The following is a 16,846-nucleotide window of genomic DNA, read 5'->3' on the forward strand; positions in this document are numbered from 1 at the left end:
ACTTTTAAGTTATTTCAGGGAGCATTGTGGGTTTTTCCATCTTTATCAGAATACCAATAATTATGTCCTCTGTATATGGGTCTACTTATCTCTTCCAGTCATTTAACATGATACTGATATATTAGATAGCATTTTCATGGTGACCGGTTCCCTTTTAGCCTTGTGTTTTTCCAGTTATTCCTCCTGGAAATGTATGAATAATTTGATAAAGGTGTGAGCTGCTAAACTATCTGCCAGGACAGATCGGGCAGAGTAGATAAACCACATTATGCACTGAAGGTCATTCTTATTAACTGATATAATCAGAAGAAATTGCTCATAAAATATACAATCTGGCATTGCTAGAACACCTTTAGTGTCATCAGCTGACAGAACGACAGCATTACACCGGGATAGATCGACTTTTCATGATGTTAAATTCCTTCAAATGCTGAAAATTGGTTTTGCAGGACCATGAAAAACAGCCCCACACCGCTCCTCAGGATATGTGTGGTATTACAGCTCAGTTTCATTGAAGTAAATGGAGCCAGTTGTAATACCACACGCAACCTGAGGACAGATGTGGAGATTAGAGATGAGCGAACTTACAGTAAATTCGATTCGTCACGAACTTCTTGGCTCGGCAGTTGATGACTTTTACTGCATAAATTAGTTCAGCTTTCCGGTGCTCCGGTGGGCTGGAAAAGGTGGATACAGTCCTAGGAGACTCTTTCCTAGGAATGTATCCACCTTTTCCAGCCCACCATAGCACCTGAACTAATTTGCTGAACTAATTTATGCAGGATAAGTCATCAACTGCCGAGCCGAGAAGTTCGTGACGAATCGAATTTACTGTAAATTCGCTCAACTCTAGTGGAGATATATTTTTGGGAAAAAATTGCTGCTTTTCTATTACTGGATACCCTCTAATATGGGGAAGATGCATATTAGTTGTCCAAAATACAATATAGAATGACAGATGTGTGAGTAGTTCTATAGAGTAATTGACTGGCTAATAAAGGGGAAGTTTTCCCTATTAGATATCAAATTTAGACTTCTGTTAACCCCTTAAGGACACAGCCCATTATGACCTTAAAGGGGTACTCCGCTGGAAAACATTTTTTTTTTTAATCAACTGGTGCCAGAAAGTTAAACAGATTTGTAAATTACTTCTATTTAAAAATCTTAATCCTTCCAGTACTTATCAGCTGCTATTTGCTCCAGAGGAAGTTCTTTTCCTTTTGGATTTCTTTTCTGTCTGACCACAGTGCTCTCTGTTGACATCTCTGTCCATTTTATGAACTGTTCAGAGTAGGAACAAATTACCATAGAAAACCTCTCCTGCTCTGGACAGCACTGTGGTCAGACAAAAGAAATCCAAAAAGAAAAGAACTTCCTGTGGAGCAAATAGCAGCTGATAGAGGAAGGATCAAGATTTTTAAATAGAAGTAATTTGCAAATCTGTTTAACTTTCTGGCACCAGTTGATTTAGAGAAAAATGTTTTCCAGCGGAGTACCCCTTTAAGGACCAGAGCATTTTTTGCACATCTGACCTCTGCCACTTTAAGCATTAATAACTCTAGGATGCTTTTCCTAATCATTCTGATTCAGAGATTGTTTTTGTGTGACATATTCTACTTTAGCCCCTTGGGGGTACAATTTAACCCCTTGGGGGTACCATTTTTGTATTGATCGGACTTATTGATCACTTTTATAAATTTTTTCATCATATAAAAAGTGACCAAAAATACTCTATTTTGGACTTTGGAATTTTTTTGCGTGTACCCCATTGACCGTGTGGTTTAATTAACAATATATTTTTATAATTCGGACATTTCCTTGATATCACATTTTTATTTACAGTTTTTTTTTTAAATGGGAAAGGGGGGGGGGTGATCCAAACTTTTATTGGGGAAGAGGTTAATTGATCTTTATTAACTTTTATTTTTCACTTTTTTTTTTTGCAATGTTTTAGCTCCCATAGGGGGCTATAACACTGCACACACTGATCTTTTACATTGATCAAATGGTTTCTCACTGGGAACCATTGATCGATGATTCTGCCGCTTGACTGTTCATGCCTGGATCTCAGGCACTGACCAGTCATTCGGCGATCGGACAGCGAGGAGGAAGGTAAGGGACCCTCCTGCTGTCCTACAGCTGTTCGTGATGCCACGATTTCACCGTGGTGATCCCAAACAGCCCCCTGAGTTAACCTGCATTGGTTTACTTTAACTTCAGATGTGGCGTTCAACTTTGAACGCCGCGTCTAAAGGGTTAATAGCGCACGGTACCGCTATCAGTGCCGCGCGTTATTAGCCACAGGTCCCGGCCATTGTTAGAGGCCAGGCCCGACCCGCTATGATGCGGGGCCACAGCGTGTTCCCGCATTATCGAAAGGGAGTGGACGAAGGGCATACAGGTACGCCCTCCGTCCCCAACAAGTTAACATAGTGGTAAATTTTCATCGATCATTTCTTGGTGAAAAATTTCCAAATTTCATGAAATTTTACAATTTTGCATTTTTCTAACTTTGAAGCTCTCAGCTTGTAAGGAAAATAGACATGCCAAATTATATATTGATTCACATATACAATATGTCTACTTTATGTTTGCATCATAAAGTTGACATGTTTTTACTTTTAGAAGACATCAGAGGGCTTCAAAGTTCAGCAGCAATTTTAAAATTTTTCACAAAATTTTCGAAACAAGAATTTTTCAGGGAGCAGTTCAGTTTAAGTGGATTTGAGGGCCCATCATATTAAAAATACCCCATAAATGACCCCTTTAAGTATTCAAAATAACATTCAGAAAGTTTAACCCTTTAGTTGTTTCACAGGAATAGCAGCAATGTGTAGGAGAAAATTCTAAATCTTCATTTTTACACTCGCATGTTCCTGTAGACCAAGTTTTTCAATTTTTATAAGGGGGTAAAAGAAGAAAAAGCCCCCCAAAATTTGTAACCCAATTTCTCTTTTGTGAAGAAATACCTCTCTGTGGGTGCATTAGAGGGCTCAGAAGGGACGGAGCGACAATGGGATTTTGGAGAGTGAATTTTGCTGAAATGGTTTTTGGGGGGCATGTCATATTTAGAAAGCCCCTATGGTGTCATAACAGCAAAAAACTCCCCACATGGCACACTATTTTGGAAACTACACCCCTCAAGGAATGTAACAAGGGGTACAGTGAGCCTTTACACCCCACAAGTGTTTGACAAATTTCCACTTAAGATGGATGTGAAAATGAAAAATAAAATTCACAAAAAAGCATCTTGGAACTGAGGGCGATTCTTCTTTGTTGGGAGTCCCTGCTTCAGTCCTGCCCTGTCCGCGTCCAGTCGGACAACGCCACGGCCGTAGCGTACATAAATCGGCAAGGCGGCACTCGCTGCTCGGCAGCCATGGCCGAGGTGACAAAGGTTTTGCATCTGGGTGGAAAACAAGGTTCCGGCCATTTGGCGATTCACATTCCAGGTGTGCTCTTCTGGGAAGCGGATTTCCTTAGCCGGTCCTCAGCCAACCTCGGAGAGTGGTCCCTGCATCCAGAGGTCTTCGCGCAGATCTGCGACCTCTTCGCGTCGGCACAATCGGAAGATCCTTCCATTTGTGTCAAAGTTCCGGGACCCCCTGGCTCTAGCCGTGGACGCCCTAGTGATTCCTTGGGCGGGGTTTGCTCTGCCCTATCTGTTCCCTCCCCTTCTGCTCCTTCCCAGGGTTCTGAGGAAGCTCAAAGTGGAGGACGTTCCTGCCATACTGGTAGCTCCAGTTTGGCCCCGTAGGTCGTGGTACACCAACGTGGTCAGGCTCCTGGACGACACTCCACTGCGCCTTCCACTTCTTTCGGACCTGCTCTCACAGGGTCCTCTTTGCCACCCCAATTTACAGTCACTGCATTTGATGGCGTGGCGGTTGAGACCACGGTTTTGAGAACCCGTGGTTTCTCTTCCCAAGTCATTCACACCATGTTCAGGGCTCGCAAGCCCTCCTCAGCGAAAAGTTACCATCGTACCTGGCGGTCTTATTTTCGTTGGTGTGAAGCTCAGGTCTTGTCTCCTGTTACCTTTTCTGTCCCCCGTCTTCTTGCAGTCGGTATTGGGACTGGGATCATCTTTCAGCTCCCTTAAGGGTCAGGTTTCTGCCTTTTCTATTCTTTTCCAGCGTCCTCTGACTTCTAATTCTCATGTCCAGACCTTCCTTCAAGGAGTGGCGCATGCTGCCCCTCCTCATTGTTCACCTTCTCCCCCTTGGGACTTGAATCTGGTTCTGGGTGTCCTCCAAGGTGAACCTTTTGACTACCTTAGGGAAGGTGTCCCTGCGCCTCTTTTCTTGGAAAATGGCGTTTCTTGTTGCTATCACCTCCATTCGGAGGGTGTCTGAATTGGCAGCTCTCTTCTGCCGTTCTCCGTTTCTGGTGATTCACCAGGACAAGGTTGTCTTCCAACCAGATCCTTCCTTTTTGTCTAAGGTTGTTTCGGCCTTTCGTTCAATGAGGATAATGTTCTTCAGTCCTTTTTTCCCGCTCCTTCTCATCCTAAGGAGCATTTACTCCACAAACTGGATGTGGTTCGGGCTGTTAGGTATTACCTCTCTTATCTCCTCTTCGTTTCGTCAGTGCGATTCCTTTTTCGTCCTTACGGAAGGTCGTCGTAAGGGAAAACCTGCTTCCAAGGCCACCACTTCTCGGTGTATCCGGTCTGCCCTTTCGGAAGCCTATCGCTGTAGGGGGAAGATTCCTCCCTTCAGGGTTGTGGCTCATTCTACCCGTTTCTGTTGGGGCATCCTGGGCTCTCCAGAACAAAGCCTCGTCCTCAAAGATTTGCAAGGCGGCTACTGGGTCGTCTTTGCAAACTTTCGAGGTTCTACCGGGTTCATACCTTCGCATCGGCTGATGCTAGTCTGGGCCATAAACTGCTGCAGGCGGCAGTGGAACAGCCGTCTTCCTGACTGATTATCTGCCCACCCAAGGGACGGCTTTGGTACGTCCACGGTCTGTGTCCCCCTAATGGTAACACTTACCATAAAATCTCTTTCTCGAAGGATCCATTGGGGGGACACAGCTCCTGCTTTTGGGTTTCTCTTTGGTTCCCTGTCCGAGGGTGTGTTCAGTTATATCTTTTCTTCTGGTTCTCGGACAGTTCGTGTTTTTTCCTTGACCTGTCTGTCCTCTCCTATTGCTCTGGTACTAAAACTGATTAGCTCAGGGCCTGGAGGCGGGTATATCCTGCTGGGAGGAGCCGACTTTCTTGTTGCCATAGTGTCGCACCTCCTAGAGACAGCAGCATACACCCACGGTCTGTGTCCCCCAATGGATCCTTCGAGAAAGAGATTTTACGGTAAGTGTTAAAAAAAAATCTACTTTTCGTGTGCACAGAAAGAATGAACCCATCCATTATTTCTGCAGACTCCGCACTCGGAACGCATAGCCATCTATGAGACTGTGCATTCCCGTGCGGTCCTAGTGCCAGAGATTTTCTGTGTGGATATTCCGTAGTGTGAACAAAGACCTCATGATTGCAGTGGTTCTCAAGAGAGAGATCTAATGCGACCTCCACTTTTGACATGTCTGGGCAACATGTCAAGTTATTTTTAATGACCGTATCGCTTTAACAGGGACCTAGTGTGCATCCTAAGATTGTGTACATGGGCTGAATAGCTCATCCCAATTTTTATGTATATTAGTTACCAGGAGGAAAACTGTAATAAAACCATAAAAGGTATTACTTTTTTTTTTTATAAAAGCTTTATTTTGTGTTCAGTCTTTGAATCCCTACATCAACAATATAATTTATGATGCAACTGCAACAAGAGCAAATGAAACAAAATAACATAACCAAACACAAAACAAAACGCAAAACTTCACATGGTTACGCAAGTCTGACTGCAAGCAATGTCTATCCTAAATATCTGCTAAGTTACAGCAAGGTCACGGGTATTTCCCTTCTGATGCACCACCATTGAAGTTGGGTGAAATACACATGGCCAATGTCAATATCACAAGACATGATGAAATACCAGTTCTGAACAACTAAACCACTAGTGTTTTAGAAAAAAAAAATATATATAGTCATGGGGTTGGGAAGGGGGTGCAAACAATGTAATGTAACTTATACAGTACCACATGTTCACACATGGCAGGAGAGTGGGAGAAGAAAACAGTTTGATGATGAATGCAGATATTTAGGCTAGAACCTCAAAACTGAAGCATTACAGTGTAGTCATGTCAGTGGAAGTAGACTGTGGGCTGAACCAACATTCAGTAAAATGTACACTATATTGATTTCTAGTTGGATGAATAATGGCTCATCCCAAATGATGGCTACCCCCACCTTGTGTAGGTCACTGGTGGGTAACCGACCAACAGTAATACCGGTCTAACACTGGAAGCAAGACTGTGTTGCTTTAACTATATCTGGGCCCATTTCTCTTTAAATAAAGTCAAGTAACAAGTAAAACAGAGGAATAAAGTGAAGGTTCACTTCAAAATAAAAAAGTTACTTTACATAAATAAGAAATTAACCTACAAATAAAGAAATTTACGCTATACCAACATTAGTTTTGGTTTGTTAGACCAGGAGAAAAATTCTGCATCAAAGTTGAAAAAAGAATTTAAATAAATAATAGATACTGACTGCATAGCAATGAAGCCGTGTAGTCTGGACCGCCCACTAACTGCATAAGGCCATGTTCACACAGTATATTTTAGGCCATACCAGTAGCCGTAAAAAAAAAAAAAAATAATAATATATATATTTTTTATATATAGTCTTTTTCTAAACAAGCAATTACTGCAGGTTTTTTAACGGCAGCTTTACGGTTGGATTTAGATACTTTGGTCGTTATATCTTAATTATGGCCACAAATAATCAATGTATTCATTATTTTTAATGGTCAATAGGAATGGGGGGGGGGGGTAAGTACTCTCCTTAGACTCCATAATAATGAAGCTAAAGCTGATGTTTAGAGAAGGCTACCTGTGAAGGTGGTTTGATGAGCTGCTTTGCATATTCCTTTTCATATACGTATATACACGCACCATATATTCAATGGCCCTGATTTACTAAGAGTGTTGTGTAGGTTTCTTTGTGGGTTTTAATTCCCTACAATTTATTTTACACGGTATTAATTAAGGTTTCCATACATTTTTTCTACACATGCTCTGATTTGTAGGTTCCCCCACATTTTCTGTGGAAATATGTTGGTTTTTTGTGAAATTCGTGAACACGCCCCTTTTTAGTGACCCCGCCCCCTTTACCTGACGCACACGCTCCTTTTTCGGGTTTTCTTAGTAAAATGGAGTTAGTCTTTTTTTTTACAATATTCTGGCGCAAATTCTGTCGCAGACAGAATTTCTGGCTTAATGTGCCAGAATCTGGCACACAACCCGACAAAACATGTCAGGTTTGCAATAATGAGGGCCAATGTGTGCACTGATGGATTATTTTCCATAGACTTTTATACAACACATTTTGCAAAAATATTTCCATAATTTTAACATTTCTATGGCTGTATTTTTGTAAAAAATATGTATAGTTTAACACTGTGTGAACGTAGGCTAAGACTGTGTAGTCTGGATCCCCCCTTACTTGCTGTAAAAGTTTGCTAGGGGGCGGTCCACACTAAAGAGACGGCTGCCAAGCACTAAACTGAACTAAAGACTGATCAGAAGAAACCGAAAAGCTAATGAAATGTATACTTTAAATGTATTTATTTTTAGGTGTAGAAGTCATTTTTAAGTGAACCTAGACTTTAGGAGAACAGAGTAAATTCACTATAAAAAGAAAACAATGATTGGGGGTACTAAACACTGGACAACTGTAGTCGAACTAAGAAAGCACACAAAGCAAATGATATACTGTATGTATATATTTATATTTACATATGCGCGCACACATACAGAAAAGGGACATGGTCTTGAACGTGTTTAAAGACAACTTCATGGGTTCGTGGGTTATGGTCCGTAAGGCCAACTTTTATCAGACAGTGCAGGTGGCTTAACAGAACCCAGAGGCAGCATGCATGGAATTAGGGTAGAAACATGCCTTCTAGAACCCAATCTGCATGGACTGCATGGTTAGGGAGTATTCAAAGACAGGAAGAGGCAAAAAACCAAAAAAGGTAAAAAAAAATAAAAAAACAAGAAAGACAAATAAAGGAGAGTGAGTTATAAGGTTGGTGGATAGACCAAACAAGCTCTTAGGGAAAGAACCTCTGCTTTTAATGGCTAACAATTTCCTAATGTTTTCCATGACTTCTTTCTCTAGGATTAATACATTTCATTACACTGACGTTTGGAAGAGTTTGGCAATACTATATTGTTCTTCTTAAAAAAGATCTTTAAAATCAAAAGAAACAGTACAGTTAGTTTATCATACACTGCATATCCCCCACAGAGAAGTAAACTAAGGTTAAACACAGAAATCATGGACTGTTTTTTTGCCACAGTTGTAGACACGCTGCGTTCTCGGCTGGGACGTGTGGGACACACATCTTGTGGCTTCAGTATACGGAGAACCAGGGTGGTCGTCTTTTGTTGCAACTCTGTAGAAACTGCAAGCTTTTTATATTAAATTTGCCATATAATTCAAGTTCGTTGATGAATCTGTTTCCCACATTTTTTAATCCCTCCTAGGTTTTCGATTTCTGGGGGATCTTCTCATTATATCGTCTTCCTGAAAAAAGCAAAAAATAATACATGTAGTGAACAACGTTTTCAGACCAAAAGCTTTGTCATTTACAGAACAGAACCCCATATAGCCCCCACTGTCTAGAATGTTTAGATACAAATTTCGTCCCAAACTATAAGTTATATGCCGCACTCCGGCCTAGTTGATCCACATTGTAGTTTTACGCGACTCTTCAGCATGTAGATCTGTATCTCTAGATCTGTAGAGTATCCTTGTTCAGAGGTGTGTACACCAGGAACAGTTGTCTTATTTGTTGATATAAGAAAACAGGACCAACAAACTAGGGAATTGTCACTCGGGCAGAGGAAAACATTTTTTTGGCTGTGTGTGAACTCTTACGAATAAGACTGTTTTGAGATGTTATGATCCAGATTCAAGGTGGCTTGAAACGTGTTAGCATTCTGATTTTATACATATGTTGTCATTGGAACAATCTGCTTTCCTCCAGACACAGCACCATCCTTGTTCTCAGTTTGTGTGAGAAATTGGAAAGGATGGACTTCAATAGAGATAACCGGCTCACACGATGCTGACCAACCAGGACACGATGTGGAGGATAAAAGTGGACTTTAATAACCAAGATGCAATGAGTTTCGTTGCGCAGTGAAACGTTGCATCTTGGTTATTTAAGTCCACTTTAGGGCTGCAACGATAAATCAACATTATCAATAAAATTCGATAATGTGATTCATTGTCGACGAATCCAGTTATCGAATAATCGTCCGATTCGTTGTCCGGGTTCCTGCTGTGATAACACTGCTGCGGGCGCGCGGTCAGACGCTAGTCTGCACCGCCACAGCCTCTGTTCAGTTAGTTTAGTCCCTGTCCCACCCTCCGCTACCCACTGCTTACCAATCACGTGTGCGGCTTTTTCTCTGAACTCCTCCCCTCCCCCGCCGCTTGTGGATGCTCTACACTTATGGAGCCTCAGCCTGCCGTGGAGGACTCCATACTACTACCGCCAATAGGACAGTTTCCTGCAGTTTAATGCGCCCTGCCCCTGTTACTGCCGCATTGCTTATTGACACACACATGGGGGGGGGGGGTATCTGCAGAGCAGTGCGCCCTAGTGTCATCTACAGACACTAGTATGCAATGCTCTGCACATACCCCCATGTGTATAGTAGTGTAGGTGTGTACTACATGCACACTGCTATACACATGGTAGTATGTGCAGAGCATTGCATCCTAGTGTCCGTATTACAGACACAGGGGTATATGCAGAGCATTGCACCCCCTATGTGTATAGCAGTGTGTGCAGATCATTGCACCCCTGTGTCTGTAGTACAGACACTAGGATGCAATGCTCTGCACATACTACCATGTGGATAGCAGTGTGCATGTAGTAGACACTTACACTACTATACACATGGGGGTATGTGCAGAGCATTGCACCCTTGTGTCTGTACTACAGACATGAGGGTGCAATGCTCTGCATATACCCCTATGTGTAAATCTGTAAGCAGTGCACACCGCTTTACCCGTTGGGGTTTGTGCAGAGCATTCCACCCTTGTGTCTGTAGTACAGACACAAGGGTGCAATGCTCTTCACTACATATATACTGCTATACACATGGGGGGTGCAGAGCATTGCATCCTAGTGTCTGTACTACAGACATGGGTCGGGTGCAATGCTCTGCAGTCTGCAAATACCCCCATGTGTATAGGAGTGCTATAGAAAAAGTATAAAGTTAAAACAAATTAAATGTAAATAAACCGCCCCCCAATAAAAATTAGCTCCACCTTTTCCTATTCCTATACAAAAATCGTAAATACTGCCGCATGGCTAATTGTCTTAACTATTAAAATTAAATGTTAGTGAATCATTATCATTTTATTTTAATAGTTCAGACAGTTACCATGTAGCAGTATCAAATTTACGCTGGTTTCTGTACAGGATCATTAATAATGACCCTGTATAACAACCGATGTAAACTTAAAAGAAATAAATAAAAGTAAAAAATTGCTGTTTGGTCACATCACATGCTAGAAAACTTTTAATATGGCCATTGTACATAATTCTTCAAGTAGAATCAGCTGAACCCCTTATTTTGGCATTTTGATGTTTTTTTTCAGATTCATTGATAATCGATTAGTTGTCGATAATGTTATTAAAATAATCGTAAGCTGCAGCCCTAGTCCACTTTTATCCTTCCCATCGTGTCCTGGTCGGTGTGTGTGAGCCAATCTCTTACCATTATTCACCGGAGGGCAGCAGACGACCTACCAGCTTTTGTGCCTTTATCATTATTGTGTATGAATCTATACAACCACCCAGGGTGAGCAGTTATCTATACTTTCTCTCACACCGGGTATCATTATTGCACTATGGAGCGCTTGTTTTTTTTAATTCCTCAGTTTGTGTGAGGCATTGCAGCTCAGTTCCACTGAAGTGAATGTAGCAGAGTTGTAATACCACATACAACCTGAGAACAAGTGTGGCACTGTTTTTAGAAGAAAGAAACTATGCTTGTTTAATCCTAGTAAACCCCTTTTCAAGGGTGGTCCATGGGGCCTTCTCTTACTCCACCAACCCTAAGTGATTGATGTCTCCCTATACCTGAAAAGGGAGAGATCAGCCGGACAGACAGAACCGGGGACCTCCCAAATCACTTAGGCTAGGTTCAGACTTCGGAATCACCGGGCAGAAAATTTCTGCCCCGAGATTCCGAGTGCGGCCAACGGCTAGAACCGTGAGGACACTGCAGTCTCTAATAGACTGCAATGTGTCCCGCGAGTATTTCCGCCTGAAGAATGAGCAACGTCATTCTTCAGGAGGAAATTTCCAAGCGGATTTTCCGTTCACAAATGCCGAAGAGAACGGGAGACCATTCACTACACTTTAGCAAGCGGAATTGCAGGCGGAAATTCCATAGTATGAACCTAGCCTTACGGTTAAAGGGGTACTCCGCCCCTAGACATCTTATTCCCTATGCAAAGGATAAGGGATAAGATGTCTGATCGCTGGGAACCTCCACGACCTCTCCTGCAGCACCCCTGTAGTCTGGTGCACAGAGGGAGCTTCGCTCCGTGCCTGATGACTGGCGATGCAGGGGCCGGAGGATCGTGAAGTCACAGCCCCGCCCCCTAAATGCAAGTCTATGATAGGGGGCGGGGTACCCTTTTAAGGCAGCATGAAAATTATGACACGTTCCCTTTAAAAAAGAGAAACTATTTTTTTTATCATATATACACACCTCTTTATATAGGTGATACTGCAAGACCGCAGTGGATCTGTGCACTCTCCATGATACAGCCGCCTTTGGAAATCATAACAGATACTCACAATGAGCACCTATTCTTTCCTCCTACTGCTATGTTCATAGTTGGAGTATTCTTAGGAGTTAAACCTCAGTTTCACCTCAATTAAATTGCCCACCCCCCCCTCCCCCTCTAGTGCATTAAATTTAATGAGAAATCTTCTTAAAGTTCACACTACGGGTGACACCTAACTATTGTATTCTTGTCATCTTTATATTGGTTTGCACATTGTCTAAAGCTGATAGTGTGTGTTTATTCTGCACATTACTTTTCTATATACTATATTATAGGCAGATTTGTGAGCAGAAAACGGTCAGTGAGACTGCCACCTACAGGCATATAGTTAACAACTGTAATCCTTTTAAATAAAGGAATGACATTATTGTGTAACTGAGTAATCCTTAACAGGGATTTCAGCTGTCCTAGAAGACATGACAGTCCGTGATTTTAGTTCCAATAGCAAAACAGTCACAGTTACAGACTGCTGGAGGGCTCAAGTGAGTCTAATAGTTAATGTGGTCAGATGTGGGCTTAGCGGTAAACCTTTGTTACCTTTTACTGTGGTTAATGTCAGAAACAAGATGCAACTAAACGTAATTGGGGGGGGGGGGGGGATTTCCATTAAGAGATAAAATAGGCTTCCATGACCATTTGAGAACATCGGAAGCTACGAAACTAATCAAAAGCAATTTTGGTCATTATAAAGTTAAATACCTTATTGATTGGTAATATCCGAATTACATATGCCGCTTTATAGCATTTATATAGAGGTGCAGAGTCCTGTGGCTTACCTGAGGTTTGCTTTCATTCTCTTGATCTTCATCTTCCTCCTCCTCCTCCTCTTCTTCCTCCTCTTTGTTGCTTCCATGTCCACCATCTGCCTCCTCTTCTTCAGGAGCTAGAAAAAGAAAAAGCATAAGTAAAACAAAGGGAACACAAACTGCCAAAGACACAAAGCCATAGTATTTCAAGTCATATTGATAATTAAAGGGGTATTCTGCTGCTCAGCATTCGGAACAAAATATTTCTAACGCTTAAAGCCGGCGTGAGGGGCTCATGACGTCATAGCCCCACTCTCTCGTGATGTCACGGCCCACCGCCTCAATGTAAGTCTTAGGGAGGGGGCGTGACGTCAGGAGCCCCCAGAGCCAGCTCTAAGTGTTCAGAACATTTTGTTACGAACACTGAGCAAAGGAGTACCCCTTTATTGTTAAAATCTCTACCAAATCGGTCGCAAGACCACGAATCCATGCTGCATGGAAAGGAGAAAGTGAGGGATGAAAACTAAATGTCTGTAGTTTAGTGCAGGTACGCCGCAAACCTGCCCCTCCAAAAGGGAGGAACACCAGTGCACTGGCTGTGAGGGCTACAGCAGATAACATGCAAATTACCGCCCATGGAAGGACACAGATACGCCACATATGGAGGGGGCACATGCCATCACTGACATGTGCCCAATGTATACACAGGGCCACTCCACTGGACCCCCAATGTTAGTGGCAGGGCACCACAACCCCCTGCTGCAGGGGCAATTATGGCACGGGCCTCCAGCCAGAACAGTGGCAGATAACTGTGCAAACCAAAAGGTAAACCATCCATGGAGGCAGAAAAGTGGTTGCCACCGCTGTGGAAGTTACATTGCATCTGCCGGGACACAGTCAGTGGACAACTCCCACTGGTAGCGGAGGACTGGAATCTCAGCCGCAACACGGCTGACAGCGCACTCCTCTGGATGGTGTAGAGAGTCCTTTGAACACGCAGGGTGACCCCTTCAGCAACACCCACAGGTGAAGAACCAGAACTGCAGCTGCGGGAGTCATCATTCTCTCCGTGGGGCATTAATGGGTCTGTGCGACATCGCTCTACCTACATGTATAGTGAGGTACCGGAATTGCAGCCGCGCATGTGGCAGGCAACACGCTCACCACAGGAGACGTAGAAGATCCATTGCACATCAGTCAACTCTCACTCAGTGCCGTACCGGAACTGTGGATGGGGGAGACCTGTTGCTCTCCATGGGTCCATGCTACATGAGTCTACCTACATGTAGAGTGAGGTACCGAAACTGCAGCCGGAGATGTGGCAGGTAACACGCTCCCCGCAGGAGACGTAGAGGGTCCATTGCACATCTGTCAACGACACTCGCAGTAAAGTACCAGAACAGCAGTTGCCTGCGGCAGATGGCAGAGGGTCTATTTGACATTACCCACATGGTAGCTGCAAAGAGTCCGTTGCACACGCCGGGGCACCGCACCCAGCCACCTCGCTTAGGTAGGGAGGTGATTGAGTGTAAGCCGCAAATCGGTATAGGCAACCGATTGAGAAAGAAACGGACAGGCTGCCACCTGTGCTCGTGTGTGTGTAAAAATAAAAAATAAAAAAGCCCCCGTCCTCAAAAATCTATTTAATATATGGTCCCCAGATAGGGGGCATATTCATATGGAACACTTCACAAATTTAGATCATCCTAGCGCAGGGGCCAGCTAATCTACTCTGTAGCATTCCAAGATATATAGATATGTTTATATTTAAATTTACTTATTTTGTGGTATATGTGCTGCCAAAGCAAGGCAGAGGATCTGGGGAAAATAGAAAAGAAAAGCCATACAGAGTAATAGCTATTTTTGGCCACTAGAGGGGAGCCTAACCCAGGAGAGAGGACAGTGCTGTACCACCATCCAGCCACTGGAGGGCGCAGAGCACCCATGAGAATTTTTTTTTTAAAATAAATCAAACAGCGCGGCCTGCCGAGGGGAGGATGCACGCGAGGAAACATGCCCCCGGGAGATGGCGGCAGAACAGTAAGAGGGGAAGCCGGGGGCTAAAAACAACACAATGATGGAGCGGCAGCTGCCGTCCCCGCCTATGCGGCCGATACAGGGTCGGCTGGGAAATAGGTCATATGACGCAGCAGGCACCGTCCCCTGGCCATGTGGGACCTAGTGCAGAGGGTCTCCAGTCAGTAAAGCAAAAGGACACGGTCAGAGCATTGCGCTTGAACGCCACCCCCCCCCCCCAGCCGACAAACTGAACCCTTTAGAAGTCAATGTGGTCTGCTGGGCACTGTTTAGAACAGCCTTTTAATGGCCCAGCATCATGACCCGTTACCAGCAGAAGCCATGACGCCAGTGTGAACACAGCCTAAATAAATTGTAAAAATTAAACTCCTTTTAAAATTTTAGTGTGTTTGTTTAAGATTAAGACACCAGCCAGAACTAGTTCCCCCTGTTGGCAACACAGTCAAAGCCTGCTTTCTGCTACAGATTTGTTTTAACTATAGGAGATAAGACTATAAATAGTACAAACTGTAAAAATAAAACTTACTGAGAGAAGCGGAAGGACAAAGAACAAGAAACAAAAAGGGCTGAACATGTAACTTCAACTGTATTAATCCTTTATTCTTACCCTGCTCTTCAGTTTGCTCCTCCGCAGCCTCCTCCTCCTCCTCACCCTCCTTGTTGGCTTCTTTTTCCTCCCCCTCTTCTTCCTTTACATCAGGTTGTGGAGCATCTGTCTTTTTGTGGCTAGCATCTGAAGTCTGCTTCTGCAAAAAGAGAAAAAAATAAATTAATAAAATTGAATGTAGGCAGTTGTCACATCAAAGTTGAATTGTTATAGTTTCATAGAGCTAAAAAGATCTATAAATTAGGCAAGGGAACAAATTATCCATAACATTTGGGGTAGGGTCACATACAGAGTTTAATTTACGCTGCATGAAATCCGCTGCGTATGAGCAGACACACCGGGCTACCCGCTGCTGCCCTTTGTGCGCAGCAAGGTTTGGAGGCGGACCCAGCTCGCCCATGTGACTTATACGTGGGCCTGCCTCCAAACCTCACTGCACATGTGTGTCTAATAGGAGAACATGCAGCGGATTTCACGCAGCATGAAATACGCCGCCTATACGCCAAGTGTGACCATACCCTTACAGAACATACATGCACCAACACAATGTTATGGATATCAGTAAGTCACAAAGGAATACGTCAGACCGGGGAAACTGCGGACTGGATTCATTGCAGAAAGAGGCCTTAAAAGGGAAAGATGTTTCCCAAGTTTTAAACGTATCTATCTACAGTAAAGATGATACATATCTGATCAGTGGGGATCAGAAAACTGGCACCCCCTCTAATCTCATGAGCGGATGTCCCTATTGTGAATGGAGTGGCAGCATGTAGGTTCAGCCACCATTTCATTAACTCCCTATGAGGCTGCTGAAGATAGCCTTAACCCCTTAAGGACCAAGGACGTATGAGTACGTCCTTGGTCCCGCTCCCGTGATATAACGCAGGGTCCCACAGTGACCCCGCATTATAGCGGCGGGCCCGGCGTCATAGTGAAGCCGGGACCCGCCTCTAATAGCGCGCGGCACTGATCGCGGTGCCGCGCGCTATTAACCCTTTAGCCGCGCGCTCAAAGCTGAGCCACGCGGCTAAAAGTGAAAGTAAAAAGTGCCGGTTAGCTCAGGGAGCTGTTCGGGATCGCCGCGGTGAAATCGCGGCATCCCGAACAGCTGTACTACAGGAGGAAGGTCTCTTACCAAAATTATGTTATGATTTTTTAAAGGTAAGGAGGAAAGAACGAAAGAGCAAAAAACGAAAAACGCCCGGTCCTTTAAGGACATCTGCAGCGTAATTAACACTTATTCCCAGGATAGGGGATAAGTGTTTGATCGCGGGAGGTCCGACTGCTGGGACCCCCTTTGATCTCCTGTACGGGGCCGCAGCTATGCCGTGCCGTGGCTCTCCCGTGCAGGGGGCCACAGCATGACGTTGCAGCCGGCACGCCTCCTCCATACATCTCTATGGGAGAGGCGGGGAGGCAGTGTTCCTGCCTCCCCGTCTCCCCCATAGAACTGTATTGGGACGGGGAGGAGACGGGGCGTCACCGTCGACCTCTAGGTCGACGCTACACGCCTTCAGC

General features: G+C 44.0%; 1 protein-coding gene and 1 pseudogene across 1 annotated transcript in view; both read right to left on the reverse strand.

Annotated features, from left to right (window-relative positions):
• Nucleotides 1–7,821: 7,821 nt before the first annotated feature.
• CANX (calnexin) overlaps nt 7,822–16,846 on the reverse strand; it is a 52,264-nt gene continuing 43,239 nt past the window's right edge. The window contains exons 13-15 of the mRNA XM_056517019.1: nt 15,329–15,467; nt 12,715–12,821; nt 7,822–8,647 (exon numbers count right to left, since the gene is read on the reverse strand). Coding sequence (XP_056372994.1) covers nt 8,594–8,647; nt 12,715–12,821; nt 15,329–15,467 — 300 coding nt within the window. The 3' untranslated portion in view covers nt 7,822–8,593. The remainder of the gene's footprint in view (nt 8,648–12,714; nt 12,822–15,328; nt 15,468–16,846) is intronic.
• Nucleotides 14,357–14,457, reverse strand: LOC130268134 (U6 spliceosomal RNA; annotated as a pseudogene).

The sequence above is a fragment of the Hyla sarda genome, chromosome 4 (genome assembly GCF_029499605.1).
Source record: "Hyla sarda isolate aHylSar1 chromosome 4, aHylSar1.hap1, whole genome shotgun sequence".
In the NCBI taxonomy this organism is placed as follows: domain Eukaryota; kingdom Metazoa; phylum Chordata; class Amphibia; order Anura; family Hylidae; genus Hyla; species Hyla sarda.